General features: G+C 45.6%; 1 protein-coding gene across 1 annotated transcript in view; it reads left to right on the top strand.

Annotated features, from left to right (window-relative positions):
- Positions 1-4,199: 4,199 nt before the first annotated feature.
- The window catches only part of LOC128979913 (mothers against decapentaplegic homolog 4-like), a gene marked incomplete at its 5' end in the record, with an annotated part of 31,684 nt that continues 18,101 nt past the window's right edge, over positions 4,200-17,782 (top strand). The window contains 6 exons of the mRNA XM_054398309.1: positions 4,200-4,374; positions 4,778-4,807; positions 7,257-7,472; positions 8,865-8,984; positions 9,118-9,228; positions 10,179-10,229. Coding sequence (XP_054254284.1) covers positions 4,200-4,374; positions 4,778-4,807; positions 7,257-7,472; positions 8,865-8,984; positions 9,118-9,228; positions 10,179-10,229 — 703 coding nt within the window. The remainder of the gene's footprint in view (positions 4,375-4,777; positions 4,808-7,256; positions 7,473-8,864; positions 8,985-9,117; positions 9,229-10,178; positions 10,230-17,782) is intronic.

Here is a 17,782-nt window from a genome sequence, read left to right as displayed (position 1 = left end):
AGTAGGTTCATGTTCCAAATTCGACTGCTTGTCCTGCTTTTTCACTACAAGCTTCTGTTTAGCTCTGTCTTGGTCAGCAATGTGAAGAAAGACCTATGATCCCTTGCTAAGGTACTCTGAGGAGTCTGCACTGAGGATTTACGTTAGCTTTACACCATCAGTACTCAGTACCTGCATAGACTGGGTCATGATTTCCTTGTTCCAGGACAGATGACATGTTTGCTGGCTAATTTCCTGTCTACCATAAAAACATGGGGTTTGTTTTTGAGGGTTTTGGTGTTTGGTTTTTTTTTTTCATTATAATGGATTGCATTCTTCTACTTGTAAATTCCTTATAGCGTAGCTTAATGCCTCATTCCTCTTCTTTTGGGGCAAAGCTTCATCGTCCATGATGGGGAAGGTGACCATACATACAAAAAGCAAAAATTCTGCTGCTCCTATTTTGTATCCAGGATTTTTTCTGAAGAATCATGGTGTTGACTTAACCCTAGCAAAACCCTTCTAGAAACGTATTCCTGCCAAGTACAGAATTTGGGTAAACTTTGCACCACCTGTGCTAGTGCAGTTCACCACCACTAGTACAGTTCACTGTCCTAAAGGGCATGAGGCACATGAGAAGCATAGACAGGACTCTAAATTTTAGGAAAGCAAACTTCCAGCTCTTCAAGGAGTTAGTAAATAGGACCTTGTGGGAAACGGCCCTCAGAGACAAGGGAGCTGAACAGAACGGGCAGATCTTTTAGGATGCTTTCCATAGAGTGCAAGAGATCTCAGTCCCCAGGTGTAGGAAATCAGGGAAGAGACCAGCATGGCTGAGCCATGACTTGCTGGTCAAACTAAAAGGCAAAAAGGAGCTGTAACAGGCAGTGGAAGCACAGGGACAGGTATCCTGGGAAGGGTATAAGGATGCTGCCCGATTCTGTAGGGATGAGGTCAGGAAGGCCAGGGCACAGTTGGAGCTGAACCTGACAAAGGATGCAAAGAATAACAAGAAGGCCTTCTACAGGTACATCAATGAAAAAAAGGAATGTAAAGGAAAACATATGTCCCTAGAAGAGTGAGAACGGTGAGTTAGTAACAACAGATAGGGAGAAAGCTGAGGTCCTCAACAACTTTTTTCCTCAGTCTTCACTGGCAACCTCTCTCCCAACACCTCCCAAATTAAAAAATCACAAGGTGGGGACCAGGGCGATGAAGTCCCTCCCACTGTATGTGAAAATCAGGTTCGAGACCTTCTGAGGAACCTGAACATACATAAGTCTGTGGGACCTGATGAGATGCATCCCAGAGTCCTGAGAGAATTGGCTGATGTAGCCACCAAGCCACTCTCCGTCATATTTGAAAATTCCTGGCAGTCAGGTGAAGTCCCTAGTGACTGGAAGAAGAGACACATTGCACTAATTTTTAAAAAGGGCAGAAAGGAGGACCCTGGGAACTACTGACCTGTCAGCCTCGCCTCTGTGCCTGGGAAGATCACGGAGCAGATTCTCCTAGAAGGTCTGATAAGACACATGGAGGACAGGGAGGTGATTAAAGACAGACAGCATGGCTTCAATAAGGGCAAATGCTGCCTGACCAACCTAGTGGCTTTCTATGACAGAGTGACTGCATCAGTGGATAAGGGATTGATGGGTGGACTGTTCAGTGGATAAGGAATTGGCTGGATGGTCGCATCCATAGGGTAGTGGTCAATGGCTCGAAGTCCAGATGGAGAGGAGTGACAAGTGGTGTCCCTCAGGGGACCTGTACTGTTTAATATTTTTATCAATGATATAGACAGCTGGGAAGAGGGCACTATCACCAAGTTTGTAGATGATACCAAGCTGAATGGTGCTGTCAATAAGCCGAAAGGAAGGGATGTCATCCTCCAGCCACACTCCTGGAATAGTCATGGAAGCTAATGGCAAGAACGGGAGGAAGAACTGCCCATCATAAGCGAAGATCAGGTTCGTGATCACCTGAAGAAACTGAAAGTGTTCAATTCCATGGGACCCGACGGGATACACCCACGGGTACTGAGAAAACTGGCAGATGAGGTTGCTGAACCCCTCTCTATTGTATTCCAAAAGTCATGGCAGTCTGGGGAAGTCCCCACTGACTGGAAAAGCGGAAACATTACTCCCATTTTCAAAAAGGGTAAGAAGGAAGAACCAGGGAACTACAGGCCAGTCACTCTCACCTCTGTGCTGGGTAAGATCATGGAGCAGATGCTCCTGGAGGCACTACTGAGACAGAAGAATAGTGAAGAGGTGATTGGGTACAGTCAGCATGGGTTTACCAAGGGCAAATCCTGCCTGACAAACCTGGTGGCCTTCTATGAACAGGTCGCAACCTTAATAGATGAGGGGAGAGCAACTGATGTCATTTACCTGGACCTGAGCAAAGCCTTCGACACTGTCCCACACCACATCCTGGTCTCCAAACCAGTGAAACATGGGTTTGATGGGTGGACCATGAGATGGATAAAGAACTGGCTTGATGGCCACACCCAAAGAGTGGCTGTCAATGGCTCCATGTCCCAGTGGAGGCCAGTGACAAGCAAAGTCCCTCAGGGCTCAGTCCTGGGACCAGTCTTGTTCAATATGTTTGTTGGTGACATGGACAGTGGCATTGAGTGCACCCTCAGCAAGTCTGATGATGATACCAAGCTGTGTGGTGCAGCAGACACGCTGGAGGGAAGGGATGCCATCCAGAGGGACCTTGACAGGCTGGAGAGGTGGGCACAAGGCAACCTCATGAGGTTCAACAAGACCAAGTGCAGGGTCCTGCATCTGGGTCGAGGCAATCCCAAGCACAAATACAAGATGGGCAATGACTGGCTGGAAAGCAGCCCTGAGGAGAGGGACTTGGGGGTCCTAGTGGACGAGAGGCTCAACATGAGCTGTCAGTGTGCACTTGCAGCCCAGAAAGCCAACCAGATCCTGGGCTGCATCAAGAGAAGTGTGTCCAGCAGGTCAAGGAAGGTGATTCTCCCCCTCTACTCAGCTCTGGTGAGACCCCACCTGGAGTACTGTGTCCAGTTCTGGAGCCCCTATTACAAGAGGGATATGGACATGCTGGAACATGTCCAGAGAAGGGCCACCAGGATGATCAGAGGGCTGGAGCACGTCTCCTATGAGGACAGACTGAAAGAGTCGGGGCTGTTCAGTCTGGAGAAGAGAAGGCTCTGAGGTGACCTTATTGTGGCCTTCCAGTATCTGAAGGGAGCCTACAAGAAAGCTGGGGAGGGACTTTTTAGGATATCAGGTAGTGATAGGACTAGGGGGAATGGAATGAAGCTGGAATTGGGGAGATTCAGGCTGGACGTGAGGAAGAAGTTCTTCCCCATGAGAGTGGTGAGAGCCTGGAATGGGTTGTCCAGGGAGGTGGTTGAGGCCCCATCTCTGGAGGTGTTTAAGGCCAGGCTGGATGAGGCTCTGGCCAGCCTCATCTAGTGTGAGGTGTCCCTGCCCATGGCAGGGGGGTTGGAACTAGATGATCCTTGTGGTCCCTTCCAACCCTGACTGATTCTATGATTCTATGATTCTGCCAGTCTACTGTGCTCTGGTAAGACTGCATCTGGAGTACTGTGTCTAGCTCTGGAGCCCTCAGTCCAGGAAGGACATGGACCTGATGGAGTGGGTCCAGAGGAGGGCCACAAAAACGATCGGGGGCTGGAGCACCTCGGCTATGAGGACAGGCTGAGGGAGCTAGAGTTGTTCAGCCTGGAGAAGAGAAGGCTCTGAGGAGACCTAATTGCCACCTCCCAGTACCCGAAGGGGGCCTGCAAGAAGGCTGGAGAGGAACTGTTTACAAAGGCCTGCAGCAATAGCACGAGGGGCAATGGGTTTAAATCAGAGAAGAGTAGATTTAGATTGGATGTTAGGAAAAAGTTCTTTGCAATGAGGGTGGTTGAGCACTGGAACAGGTTCAGAGAGGTGGTTGACATCCCATCCCTGTGGAGATATTCAAGGTGAGTCTCAACAGGGCTCTGAGCAACCTGATCTAGTTGAGGATGTCCCTGCTCTCTGCAGGGGGGGTTGGACTAGATGACCTTTAGAGGTCCCTTCCAACCCAGGTGATTCTATGATTTTTTTTTTTCATATTTTGATGATGGAGAAAGGTTGTGGTGGTGGTTGTCCTCTTCCAGCTTTGCTCCTCACTAAGTAAAGCAAAACCTCGTTACCTTTCCAATCAACTTCTGTGTCTTAACTTTTTAGGTGGCTGGTCGTAAGGGATTCCCTCATGTGATTTACGCTCGTCTTTGGAGGTGGCCTGATCTTCATAAAAATGAACTCAAGCATGTTAAATATTGTCAGTATGCTTTTGACTTAAAATGTGACAGTGTCTGTGTAAATCCTTACCATTATGAGCGTGTAGTATCGCCTGGCATCGGTAAGTTGACTCTTGATTTAAGATGGAACTGTAGGAATAGAATGTAAAATGTTTTCCTGTTGAGTGCAGGAAATACAGGTCTGAATTAGAAACATTAATGATCTTAATTATCAATTACTCTCATATGCTCTTGTCCAGCTTTTTAATGGAATTACTCTTTTACCTTTATTCCAAATGTGAAAGACCAGTTTATGGCTTTGGTTTAAGCCTTTCTGTGTAATACAGTTAATTTTTATCCTATGAGTAATTTAGCATGGAGACTTGTGTTGTGATGGAGAGGATGTAATATGTAGAGTCTGTAGAATGAATTCATAAAGACTTATAAACTTAACATTCAAACCTTGTTGAAGATCTCTGTGTGTATCATCCTCCACACACCCTTTTCTTTTTCTTCTTTGTAAAGATCTCTCAGGACTGACACTACAGAGTTCTGGTAAGTAGTTCTGGCTAGTATTACATTTACTAAACCCTGACCCAAAAGAAAAACAAAAGCCTCACCATTGAATGGTCTCCTGGCATGCATTAAGAGTGTAGCCAACAGGTCAACAGAGGTTCTCCTACTCCTCTGTTGTGGCAAATTTTTGTTGGGGGGGAATTTTCAACCCACCGAACCTAGTGAGGCCACATCTGGAGTACTGGATCCAGTTCTGGGCTCCTCAGTTCAAGAGAGACAAAGAACTACTGGAGGCTATGAAGATGCTGAAGGGCCTGGAGCATCTCTCCAATGAGGAAAGGCTGAGTGATTTGGAGAAGAGAAGACAGAGGGGATCTTCTCAATGCTGATCAGTATCTAAAGGGTGGGGGTCAGGAAGATGGGACCAGATTCTTTTCAGTGGTGCCCAATGACAGGACAAAGGTCAACAGGTACAAACAGGAACCCAGGAAGTATCCATCTGTAGGGGAGGAAAAACTTTTCTGTGAGGGTGCTGGAGCCCCGGACCAGGCTGCCCAGAGAGGTTCTGGAGTCTCCTCTGGAGAGATTGCAAACCAACCTGGACACGATCCTGAGCAACCTGTTGTGGGTGACCCTGCTTTAGCAGGGAGGTTGGACTAGATGATCTCCAGAGGTCCCTTCCAACCCCCACCATGCTGGCATTCTGTGAATGCTGCTAAAAAAAAAAGAACTTGACACCCAAGAACATGTGCCATATGACATACTACTTAATTGAATTGAGAATAATAGATGCTTATGATTTAATAAGTAGCTTGACAAGAAAAATAATAGGAATCCTGTAATTATTATACAATTGAATGAAGCATATTCTTGCTCTCCCTGAAACATGTCACTAAATGTCCAATGAACATCATTCAGAAATCTCAGATTGTGCAGCTGGTAAGGACTTTATTTCAAACCTATTTTTTTTTCCTTCCAGAAGAAACTCATAGAGAAGGAAATTTGGATAATCCACTGTTTTTGGCATATTATTAGAAGCATTCAAGCAAAATTTACTTTAAACACCCCCGACAAACTACCCAATGAACTGCTACAAGATTTAACTTGTGTGCTCATCTCTGCTGATTTGCATCATTACCCATGTCTTCTGAAAAAAAATGATCTTTTTGTACCCACTCAAAGCTCAGTAGCCAGCAGTTAAATACATACTAAATGGTTCCTTATCATGCTGCTGCTGGTTTTTTTTCCAGCAGGAAACAGAATTACTGTCAGATTTTAATATATTTAATGCCAGTTTAAACATGAGCATGTGATATAAGAGCTATTTGAACATGCTCAGTGGGGTATATAGAAATAAATTCTTCTAGTGGTGATGGTGGTAATTTCCTTACATTGTAAGTGGAATATAGAATCATAGAATTGTTTTGGTTGGAAAAGACCTTTAAGATAATCAAGTCCACCCATTATCTACCTCTATCAAGTCTGATGCTAAACCATGTCCTTCAGCACCACATCTGTGTCTTTTAAACACCTCCAAGGATGGTGATCGATCTTCTTCCCTGGGGAGCCTTTTCAGTGAAGAAGTTTCTTCTAATGTCCAATCTAAACCTCCCCTGGTGCAACTCAAGGCGATTTCCTCTCATCCTAACACATGTTACTGGGAGAACAGACTGACCCTCACCTCACTACAACCTCCTTTCAGGGAGTTTTAGAGAGTGAGGTCTCCCCTCAGCCTCCTTGTCTCCAGACTAAACATGCCCAGGTCCCTCTGCTGCTCCTCACAAGACCTGTTCTCCAGACCCTTCACCAGCTTCACTGCCCTTCTCTGGACCCGCTCCAGCACCTCTGTGTCCTTCTTGGATTGAGGAGCCTAAAACTGAACCCAGTACTCAAGATGTGACCTCACCATCCTCTGTACAGGGGGACAATCACTTCCCTGAATCTACTGAATTAGTGGCTGCACTGTTAAGTATAGAGTAGTGCTGCATTGTCTTTGAATGTAAATTTGATGTTTCCAGGCGATTTGGATGGGAGTTACTTCAAATTCCTTAAGGGATGCATCGTTTATGTGCTGTTTTCATGAATTACATTTTCTCATTGGAGCTTTATGTTCTTACTTGAAGACTAGGAATTGGTTTGTTAGCTGCTGCTTTAACATATAGTTAGGTGCTTGACAAAAAGCATATTTTCCCCTTTTATTAGCCAAATGCAATCACACAGTGATGAACTAGAGAACAAAATGGTATTGGAGTCCACTGTAGGACTAAACTACTTCTTTGAGAGCAGTAAGCCAAATAAACGGCTTGCTTTTCCATCCAGTTACTCTTCAAAATGTCCTGCTTGCAGACTCGAGATGTTTATTTGTAATTTAGAGGAGTGCTCTAGCAATGTTTATAGAGGTTAAATCCTCCTTCTGAAAGCTGCAGTGCAATTTATAGTTCAATCCCGAGAAGAGATTTGCTTGTTTAACTGGTTTGCTTCTTCACAGCTCCATCAAGCATGTTGGTGAAAGATGAATACGTTCATGACTACGAGGGGCAGCCATCGTTGTCTTCTGCTGAAGGCCATTCAGTCCAAACCATCCAACACCCACCTAGTAACAGGGCATCTACAGAGCCTTATAGCACCCCAACCTTGTTAGCTCCTACTGAGGCTAGCACTACCAGCACCACTAATTTTCCCAACATTCCTGTGGCTTCAACAAGTAAGATCATAGAGATTATACAAAATGCTAAACTGAAAGTGTAAAATCTCAAAAATAACTACTGCGTTTTGGCAAAGTAAATCTTACTGCTACCACGTGATGCTTCTTAAAGCGTGCGGCAGCACGATCTAGGCAGTCATCTAAGTGTTAACATCTAGATCTAGGCATCTAATTAAGTGTTAACACTCCAGGAGTGTTACAAGACTGTTTTGGATATGCCAAAGTGAGTGGTGAAGTTTTTCTTTTCTGTGTGTATTTGGTATAAGTGGAAGACTAACATCACTACCAACATCAAGCCTCACACTTCACTCCAGCAGGACAGTAAGGCAGTCAAGTACAGAGTGTCCTGCAGCCCTAATGTAGGGAAACCATGAGATATGGAGGGGTTTCATGTATTCTGTCACTTTAACATCCAAAATGTTTAAATATAATGGATTTAATTTATCAAATATGAATTACAGTGGTGCAGTGTATCAATAATGTTCTTTAATTTCAGCTGACAGTTTTTTTGCTAAAGCTAATGATGGTTTTGCCAAGCTGAGATACACTGTCTATATTTGTCTTCAGCAGAGGAAAAAGGATAGGCAGCTTAACTGTATTTCCTCTGCACAACAGTTTATAGTCAATAACATTTTCCTCATCAATGCTATCATTGTTGGAGCCAAGTGAAGAGGAAAAAAGAAAGCTTGTTTTAAGTTTCAGTTCAAGTGTTTGATGTGTTTTATTCTGCTAGCCAAACCAGTTTGAGAGTGCAAGTGTGAAACTGCTGATCAGTTTAGTGTTAATGGCTGAGCTGAAGCCTTGTAAACATCAAATTCTGTTAACCGGTTCTGAAATATCTGTATTTTTTATTTTGAAGATTAGATAATTCTTGAAATATTTCTTTGGGGGAAAAAAACCCAGCAACCTTCCCAGGAAGGAGTCCAGTGATGTATGCAACTCTATTTTATTTAAATCTAAAATATTGTTCATTATGTTTTGGAGGAGCCTAAATTTGAGCGTCCTCCTTGGGAGCAAAGTTATGCCATAAATAAGCAACTTACTGGACCTGCTGTTGGCCTGTTTGGATTCATACCAAATCTACTCTAGCTAAAACCCGTGACATCTTTTCTCGTTTGTCAAACTGAAAAATAAGATATGAACCAAAGCAAGCTGTGGTTGATAAACAGAGTTCTCTGCATACTTCTACTCCTAAAACATTAAGGGGTGTCAGAGTCACAACTATCCGATGGAGATTCAGGTGGGTGGTAAAAAAAAAAAGAAAGCTGAAAGCAAACTTGTAGGAACTGTTTATTGCAGTGCCCTTAGTTGGGTGTCTTCCTACCAAGTAGTGCTGAGCTCTTCATTACAATTTTGGAACCTTCATGAATAGGTAGTGTGTTCTTTTACCAGGTCAACCTACAAGTATATTGACAGGTAGCCATAGTGATGGACTCTTACAGATTGCTTCAGGGCCTCAGCCAGGAACTCAGCAGAATGGGTTTACAGCTCAGCCAGCTACTTACCATCATAGTGAGTATATACATATGTGTACTACTCTTAGTTTTTTCTAAAACCAGTTTCCAAATGCTCAGGAGGAATAGAGGATTAGAAGCGAAAAGAGGGAAAACTCCCTTAAAAACCAATCACTCCCTTCTTGTTCTAGATAGTACTACAACTTGGACTGGAAGTCGGACAGCAGCTTACACACCTACCATACCTCACCACCAGAATGGCCATCTTCAGCATCACCCACCTATGCATCCTGGACATTACTGTGAGTAGTGCAGAGTTCCAAATCAGTGTTGTTGATTAACGAGGGCTCATTTTTGATTATTCTTTACAGAATCCCACAGAATGGTGAGGGGGTGGAAAGGTCCTTTGGAGATCATCTAGTCCACTTCCCCTGCTAAAGCAGGGTCACCCAGAGCAGCTTGCCCAGGATCACATCCTGTCAGGTTTTAATCTTTCCAGAGGAGACACTTCACCCTCAAATCCTTTACTTGCAAGTTCCTGGCTGTTTTTATTTTCTCAAAATTTTGAAGTAATGTAACAATCTACGCTAAGCTTTGGAAGACGTGTGTCTGTGTACATTAGCCAGTTAAAAGAACTTTGTGAAAGCTTCTGCAGTAAAGTTCTTGTCAATAAAGTTGTGTCACAGCCTGACTCATAAGTACATTGGACACACAAAATTGAAAAATCCTACAAAAGAGGACCACAACCTCTTGTTTTAAGGTACAGGAGATGAGAAGAACAAAAAAGTGGCCAAACTTTGAGTGTGTCTTGCACAGTATATTCATTATAAGAGTATAATGCAAAACACCTGTTTTGACATCTTGTTGCAAAAGCTGCTATTACTCATAATACTCTATACAATGATTCTTTCCTTGCCCAACTTGGTTGCAGATGTGAAGCCTAAGTTGTATTTCTGTTACATCTTTATGCTCCGTCTGATTTCTATTCTCTGCTGGAGCTGAGTCTGTCTTCAGAAGCATGCAGCCTTTCCTCCTGGGATATTAACAAGGGCTTTGTTCCACTCAACTTCTGAATTTTCAGGAGTGTAATTCTTCTGCGGGCATTTTTCTCCCCTATCACATTTGACCAATCGATTCAGAAATTACTGGGATTTATAACATCTGGCATCCTCACAAGTCCCTTTTCATAGGAAAATAAGAAAGTAAACATTGTTTTACCTCATGTAAAACAAATTGTGTATTTCTTTTAAAGGGCCAGTTCACAATGAACTTGCGTTCCAGCCACCTATATCAAATCATCCTGGTGAGTAAAGTCTAACATGTAATGCTAAATATGGTGGAAGAGAATAACTTTCTCGTTTGAGTCAGATTTTTTTTCTTTGTTTCATTTTGGTTTTGTATTAAGCATTCTGAAATTTGTGTTACACTTTTAAAAGGGGAGGAAAGAGAGGAATCATTTTGCAATAAGTTTAGTTTTTAATTGTTTTGAACTAATCATGTACTCTGGGAACTGAATTTGATTTACATACCCAAGGCCAAAATTGCAATCCTTAACCTCACACTAAGCTGATTCCAACCATGGAGGTGTCTGAACTCTCAATGTCCTCCATCCTAATCTTAACAGGATGCCTGAAGTTATACTTTTTGCCTGCTTAAAAACATCATGGTGTTTAGCCCATGCCAAAGCCCTCTTAAATCCATCATCTAGAAGTCCAGCATCACAGCCAGATGAAATATAAGTGTCGCCCATAGCATTTTGGTGCTCAAGTTCCTCTTTGGACATTTACATTCAAGCTTGCTCTTTCCAAGAGTCTTCATTTATGATCACAAGGAACCAACAAGGTCTTGTCTTGTGATACAGGCTAGCTTTAGTGCAAAGTGCTATTCTGGTTTCAGCAACAGCAAAGGAAGAGCTTCACAGTTGAAAAGCCTCAAACTTTAACTCATGTATTCATTGACCAGTGACTAAATCAGTACTAGAAATAAAATGGTTGATATTTGCTGGTTGAACTTAACTGTAGCTAGATTGTATTTCTTATTATTTAGTATGCCTTTTAAACGTAATCACAGAATGATAGGGGTTGGAAGGGACCTCTGGAGATCATCTAGTCCAATCCCCCTACCAGAGCAGGTTTCACAGAATGGCATCCAGGCAAGTTTTGAATGACTCTAGAAGTGGAGATTCCACCAACTCTCTAGGCAGCCTCTTCCAGTGCTTCACCACTCTCAAAATAAAGAAGTTCCTCCTCATGTTTAGATGGAACTTCCTACGTTCAAGTTTGTGCCAGTTGCCTCTTGTCCTGTCACTGGGCATCACTAAAAAAAAGAATGGCCCCATCCTTCTGACAACCCCACCCCCCTTTAAGTATTTATAAGCATTGATAAGATTCCCCCTCAGTCATCTTTAGGCTAAAAATCCCCAAGTCTCTCAGCCTTTCTTCATAAGACAGATGTTCTAGTCCTCTCATCATCTTCATAGCCTTTTCCTGTACCTTGTTGTCCAGGGTTTGGCTGGGAGGGAACACCAACCAAAACAGCCAGCTGATCCAGCTAATGGGTATTCAATACCATGCTGCCATCATGCCTGCTGTATAAGGAAAGGGCTGACTGGGGCAAAGGATGATGGGGCTTGGAATTTGGACTGTGATGTGAGATGCTTTCTGCTTCCAGATTTCGCTTTCTCTTCTGCTTCTGGGTTTTGCACCCTCCCACTTCGCCTCGCTTTGCTCTCTCTGACAAAAAAAAAATCCAGTATTTTTTGTATTATTCCATTAAACTCTCGTTGTCTCAACCCACAGAGCTGTTGTTTATTCTTTTGCTCCTGATCTTCCTTGACGTCTGTCATGGGTTGAATATTTGCTGCTGTTATTCATCCCATGCTGCCATCATGCTAGCTTCAAAATGAAAATGCTGACTGGAGCAAAGTATTATGGGGCTTGAAGTTCAGATTGCAACACGAGAGGCTTCCTGTTCCGGTTGCTGCTTTTGGACTCTGGATTTTTTGTATGTTAGCTCCTTCCCACAGGAATGGTGGTGATACGGGTGGGAGTTGGCTAGCACACTGATTTTCTGCTTTCTGCCTGTTTTTTTTTTCCACATTTTGCTGTGCTTTTTCTTCAAATAGTCTAAGCTAAGGTAATTGTGCATTGTATTATTAGGCATTCATGTTATTTTATATTAAACTCTTATCTCAATTCTTTTTATCTTAACCTGGAGTTTTCATGTGTTACTTTTCCCTCAATTCTGTGTTGGGGGGTGAAACAGGCAGGTTAACCTGTTCTCAGCATTTAACCTGTTACATCTTTTGGCACCCAGAACGTGTGGTACAAAAGCAGCTGTCTTAACTAATACAATTGGATTTTGGCAGGAGACTAAAGGGTTGACATAATGAGAAGCAAGATAATGAAAAGATTCAATTAAGGCTTGAGGCTTGTTAAGAGACTTTTATGTAAGTTTTTTTTCTGTGGTGTGTTCACTATGTTGTATTAACTTTCTGGGGGTCGCTGGTGCCGATGTATGGGGTCCTGTATGTGCTTGCACTGGTTGCTGGGTATCACCTTAGGGGAATGACTTAGAGATGTGCTGTTACTATGCTCCTTACTGGTAGGCCAGTTTGCTCTGGTTTTGTTCAGAGCAATAGATGACTCTCCCAAGAATACCACCGAGAGATCTGCCCCAATGCTAGTGTGATGGTTTGAAACTCTTTTTAATTTTTCCTTGCAAAGTTCAGAACAGAGAAAGTGAAAGAGTGTAAATAAGTCACTATTGGGTGTAAGAAAGCAAAATACTGATTGTTCTAAATATTTCCATTGGATAGATAGAAATGTTTAAGAACTATTACCCAAAACAAAGTGGGGCACTCTGCACATTCTGCATTCTGCAGTGGGGGCAGTTGCTGGGCTGTCTGGCTGCTGTTTTCTTCTTCTTCTCTTCTGGCTGAAGATAACACACTGACCTTGGCAATCCAAGTTAACAACTTTCTGCTCTAACTAACTCTGCTTTCTGTCCAAGGGGGGTCTGGGGGGGAAGCTCCTGGGAGAGGGAGGCCCCTTTGGGAAGGGTCCCCTTTGAGGGGAAGCAAAGGGAGATTGGTTGTGCTTTTCTGTTGATTGTATATATTTGTAAATGTTGTGAATTTTGTATATTTGTACATATTCATTGCATTTCATCATAGATTGTAGATTCTGCTTTGTAAATACAGCTTTCATTTGCTTCCAGACTGGGCTAGCCGGTTATTGTCGGTGGGGGGGAATTTCAGCTCACACTGACACAGCTAGATAATTATGCGTGTTTGAGTAAATTCTTAGGGCAGTGGTCCCCTCTGGTGGTTTGGAATTTTACCCTTGAGCGAGTGCAAAATCCTGACAAGCTGGTGAAATGTTTGGGAAAAGCTGGTTGTCAGCCTGGGAATTGCCAAGAGACAGAAATCACTGCTGTGTGTTGGGGTCTGGCCCATGCCTATTTAGTTGTTCTCATCAGTATTCAGAGTGTTCAGGAGCAAGAGAACATCTCTGGGACTACAGACAGACCATCAGACATGACACCTACAGCAGAGAACCAGCCTGTGCCAGTATCAACTGGCCCTATACAGAAAAAGAAGCATACAAGGAAAGCAGCTCATCTGCAAAAGATAAGGACGAACCAGGGCCATCATGGGAACAAAGGGAAAGAGCCAGGGCTGCTCACTCGGCTTTTATCTCTGGTTTTAGAAGATGGCCAAGGAGAAACAGTGGATGAAACAAGCAGAAGACCTCAGCAATGCGAGGAAAATCTCTCCTCCTCTGTCAAGGCCAGTGTTTCAGCTGTGAAGAAACTATCCCAGGAGGTCCATCAACTCAAGAAATCATGTTCTACTCTCCACCTGTACAGTCCCGTGTTTCAGCCATGAGGAGCAGGTGTGAATCTGGGAGGCACACACCACCACGTGCCCTGTGGTTATATTTGTGTGACCATGGGGAGAACATGAGGAAGTGGGATGGAAAGCCCACTTCAGTCCTGGCTGCATGGGTACATGAATTACAGAGGAATTCTCCTCCAAAGAATGCTGCCTCAGTTTCCAGTGGAAAGTCACCCAAAAAGAGCAGACAAGCTGATACCACTTCTGATCCTCCTGAAGGGACTCCCAAAGCATCTTCACAAGATGCAAGTGGTCCCACTCAGAATTAGAGAGGCCCTGCCTCCAAACAGATGGAGGAGAGGGGCAACTGGGTTTATTTCACTGTATAGAACCGATGGCTTGGCAAGTTGAAGGGGTGTAACCCATCTGTATTTCTGGTGTGACAGGGAGATCTCCACTCCTGGATGTGTTGGAAGCTGAGCACTGACATGCAAGCCACAGTTTGATTTCACTTGGAGGGGTGGAAAGAGTCACTGGAATTGACTGCCCCAGAGGTAGAAACGCAACCCCACCATTTGGACTGATCATGGACTAATTCAAACTACTGGAACAGGGTGGAGTTCCAGAGAATCTGCAGTGAGAAGTATTCTGTGTACTGCAAAGTGATCTCATATTGAGTGAGAATGGACAGTGACTGATGTATGATGTGTTTTATGTTAATTGCTACTGGGCATGATGCAGATGGTATAGAATAAGGGTGGAGAACGTCATGGGTTAAGTTGAATATTTGCTGCTGTTATTCATCCCGTGCTGCCATCATGCCAGCTTCAAAAAGAAAGTGCTGGGTGGAGCAAGCTATTATGGGGTTGAAGTTCAGATTGCAACACGAGGGGCTTCCTGTTCCAGTTGCTGCTTTTGGGTTCCTCGTGGACAAACTGGCTGTTCGTGGCTTGGATGAGCACACACTCTGCTGGATAAAGCAGTCTGGGTGAACGGGCCTGTGCTGGTTTGGGGCCAGACAGATCGTCTCTTGCCCCGAAAGGGACAAAAGAATGAGACTGACACAAACGGATTGGAGAGTAATGGAAAGTTTAAATGGAAAAGCAATTGGTGAAGCTACAGAGAACTACAAGCTACAAAGCATAGTGACAAAGAGTATCCCAAAGCGTACAGAACCCCTCACAGAATTCCCACAGCTTCCCAATCCTTCCCTTCTTCCCACCTGAGGGTAAACCCAAACCCCCCAGGGCTCTTTCTTCCCCCTCCCGCTGCTAGGCAAGTCTCAGGCTGGCCAGGTCTGAGACTGCCCCCCCCTCCATTCTCCTCCTGGCATTAGGCCTAGACAGGCCTAAGAGGCCTTGAGGATACTCCCCCGGCATTACCCGATAAGAGAGGACATCTCCCGTGGGAGCAGAGAGGGAAGAAAGAGGAAGAGAATGACTTTGCAGATGGCCTTATAGGGTGCAGGACTTATGGGTAGAAATACGTCGTTTCCTGTGTCCACCCCTCTGGGTGGGCACCCAGGACACCAGAGGTGTATCTCGTGCAGCAGTGGCAGGGGGCACCCAGCCTAAACTGCCACATTCCACCCCTTATTTCATACCCATAATTCCTGCACCCAAAACATCTCATCAAATTAGAAACAACTTTCAGATGACATGTCTGGCAAAGTCCAAGTCTCCATCTGGGCGTCCTTCCAAAGAGTCTCTCCCTCGGGCTCAGGTAACAGTTCAGTCCAGCTCTTCTCCCTCATCCTATGGAACCTCCCAGCGACACAGAGTTCATTCTTCTGCACGGTGAACTCTTCATGGATCCGATGGAGCATCCTGGCCACCTGGAAACAACCTCATAACTTCTCAATCAAACATTTCTCCATCCACTCAAGCGGCATGTTTCCACCCCTTGGGGCAATCGAGTCTGAGCAATCAGGCTCCTCAACTCGACTCCTTCCACCCCTTGCAGGCAACAGCACGCTGAGACTTTCCAAAGCTGCACGGACCTTTCCCAAGCCCAGTGCTGACCGCTTCCAGCCGCGGCCCGAGGCTAATACGGATGCACACCGCGCACAGGCACACCGCTCCCCCTGAGCGTAAGCCTGCTGAGGCGTGGAGGCATCCGGCTACACAGCCCTCCCCCGGAGAGGGAGTGGCTGCACTGCAACCCACCGAGAAGAGAGGCGGAGCCAGGTGCTAGGTGCCATTTTCGGAGCGCGTCCGAAAATCAGGGGAGAGATAACAGCGAGAGCCGCCGTCACCTCTGCAGCCGCGGTACAGATCAAAACCGCCGCCACCCCTCGGGCCACAAGAGCGGCTTTTCCAGCCAAAGCTATACTCGCTCCCTGGGTCCTCGGAAGCAGCTTTTGAACTGGAGCCACCGCCCGCCTTCTTGAGTTGCGGGAGCCACCGCTCACCGCCCCGCTGCGGCTAGCCCCCACCGCCGCGGGACAAGCCGACCCTGGTCTGCTTCCGACTGTCCCTCCCCCTTCCTCGGCTCCGCGCCGCTCTACTCGCCGCTGGCGCCACGGGGAACAAAAGGGAAAGGGACAGGCACCGCATTCTTAAGCTTTTTCCCCAGTGCCTGAAGCTATAGAATCGCCGCTGCCGCTTCGGAACAGCAGGAGGGATTCCACGCCACGGCTACACACCAGGGTGTCCCTTCGGAACCCATAAAACGCCCACACGGTCGCCCCAGCACAAAACCTTGAGCCCAGCCACCAAAAAGACCAACAACACCCAGATACCATTTTAACTTTTCCACCCCTGCTCTTCTCCAATCCAATTTGCAGAGTTCAGCACAGGAACCATCCTCTGCTACCAAAAATCTGTGCTGGTTTGGGGCCAGACAGATCGTCTCTTGCCCCGAAAGGGACAAAAGAATGAGACTGACGCAAACGGATTGGAGAGTAATGGAAAGTTTAAATGGAAAAGCAATTGGTGAAGCTACAGAGAACTACAAGCTACAAAGCATAGTGACAAAGAGTATCCCAAAGCGTACAGAACCCCTCACAGAATTCCCACAGCTTCCCAATCCTTCCCTTCTTCCCACCTGAGGGTAAACCCAAACCCCCCAGGGCTCTTTCTTCCCCCTCCCGCTGCTAGGCAAGTCTCAGGCTGGCCAGGTCTGAGACTGCCCCCCCCTCCATTCTCCTCCTGGCATTAGGCCTAGACAGGCCTAAGAGGCCTTGAGGATACTCCCCCGGCATTACCCGATAAGAGAGGACATCTCCCAGGGGAGCAGAAAGGGAAGAAAGAGGAAGAGAATGACTTTGCAGATGGCCTTATAGGGTGCAGGACTTATGGGTAGAAATACGTCGTTTCCTGTGTCCACCCCTCTGGGTGGGCACCCAGGACACCAGAGGTGTATCTCATGCAGCAGTGGCAGGGGGCACCCAGCCTAAACTGCCACAGGGCCCAAAGAGTGGTGGTTGATGGCGTTAAATCCAGCTGGCCACAAGTGGTGTTCCTCAGAGCTCAGTGTTCGGACCACTTTTATTTAACATCTTTATTGATGATCTTGATGAAGACAGAGTGTGCCATCAGTAAGTTCGCAAATGACATGAAGTTAGGTGGGAGTGTTGATCTGCACGAGGGTAGGGAGGCTCTAGTTGTGCCAGGGGAGGTATAGGCTGGATATAGGAAGTTCTTCACAGAGAGGGTGATTGCACATTGGAATGGGCTGCCCAGGGAGGTGGTGGAGTCGCCATCGCTGGAGACGTTCAAGAGGAGACTGGATGAGGCACTTAGTGCCATGGTCTAGTTGATTGCTTAGGGCTGGGTGATCGGTTGGACTGGATGATCTTGGAGGTCTCTTCCAACCCGGTTGATTCTATGATTCTATGATTCTGCAGAGGGACTTGGATAGATTGGATCCATGGCCAACGTTAACGGGATGAGCTTCAACAAGGCCAAATGCCAGGTCCTGCACTTGGGTCACAACAACCTCAAGCAACGCTATAGGCTTGGGGAAGTGTGGCTGGAAAGCTGTCTGGCAGAAAGGGACCTGGGGGTTCTAATCAACAA

Source organism: Indicator indicator (assembly GCF_027791375.1).
Source record: "Indicator indicator isolate 239-I01 chromosome W unlocalized genomic scaffold, UM_Iind_1.1 iindW_random_scaffold_127, whole genome shotgun sequence".
Lineage (NCBI taxonomy): Eukaryota > Metazoa > Chordata > Aves > Piciformes > Indicatoridae > Indicator > Indicator indicator.
The sequence above is the reverse complement of the archived record's forward strand: the minus strand, read 5'-3'. Positions and strand labels throughout refer to the sequence as shown.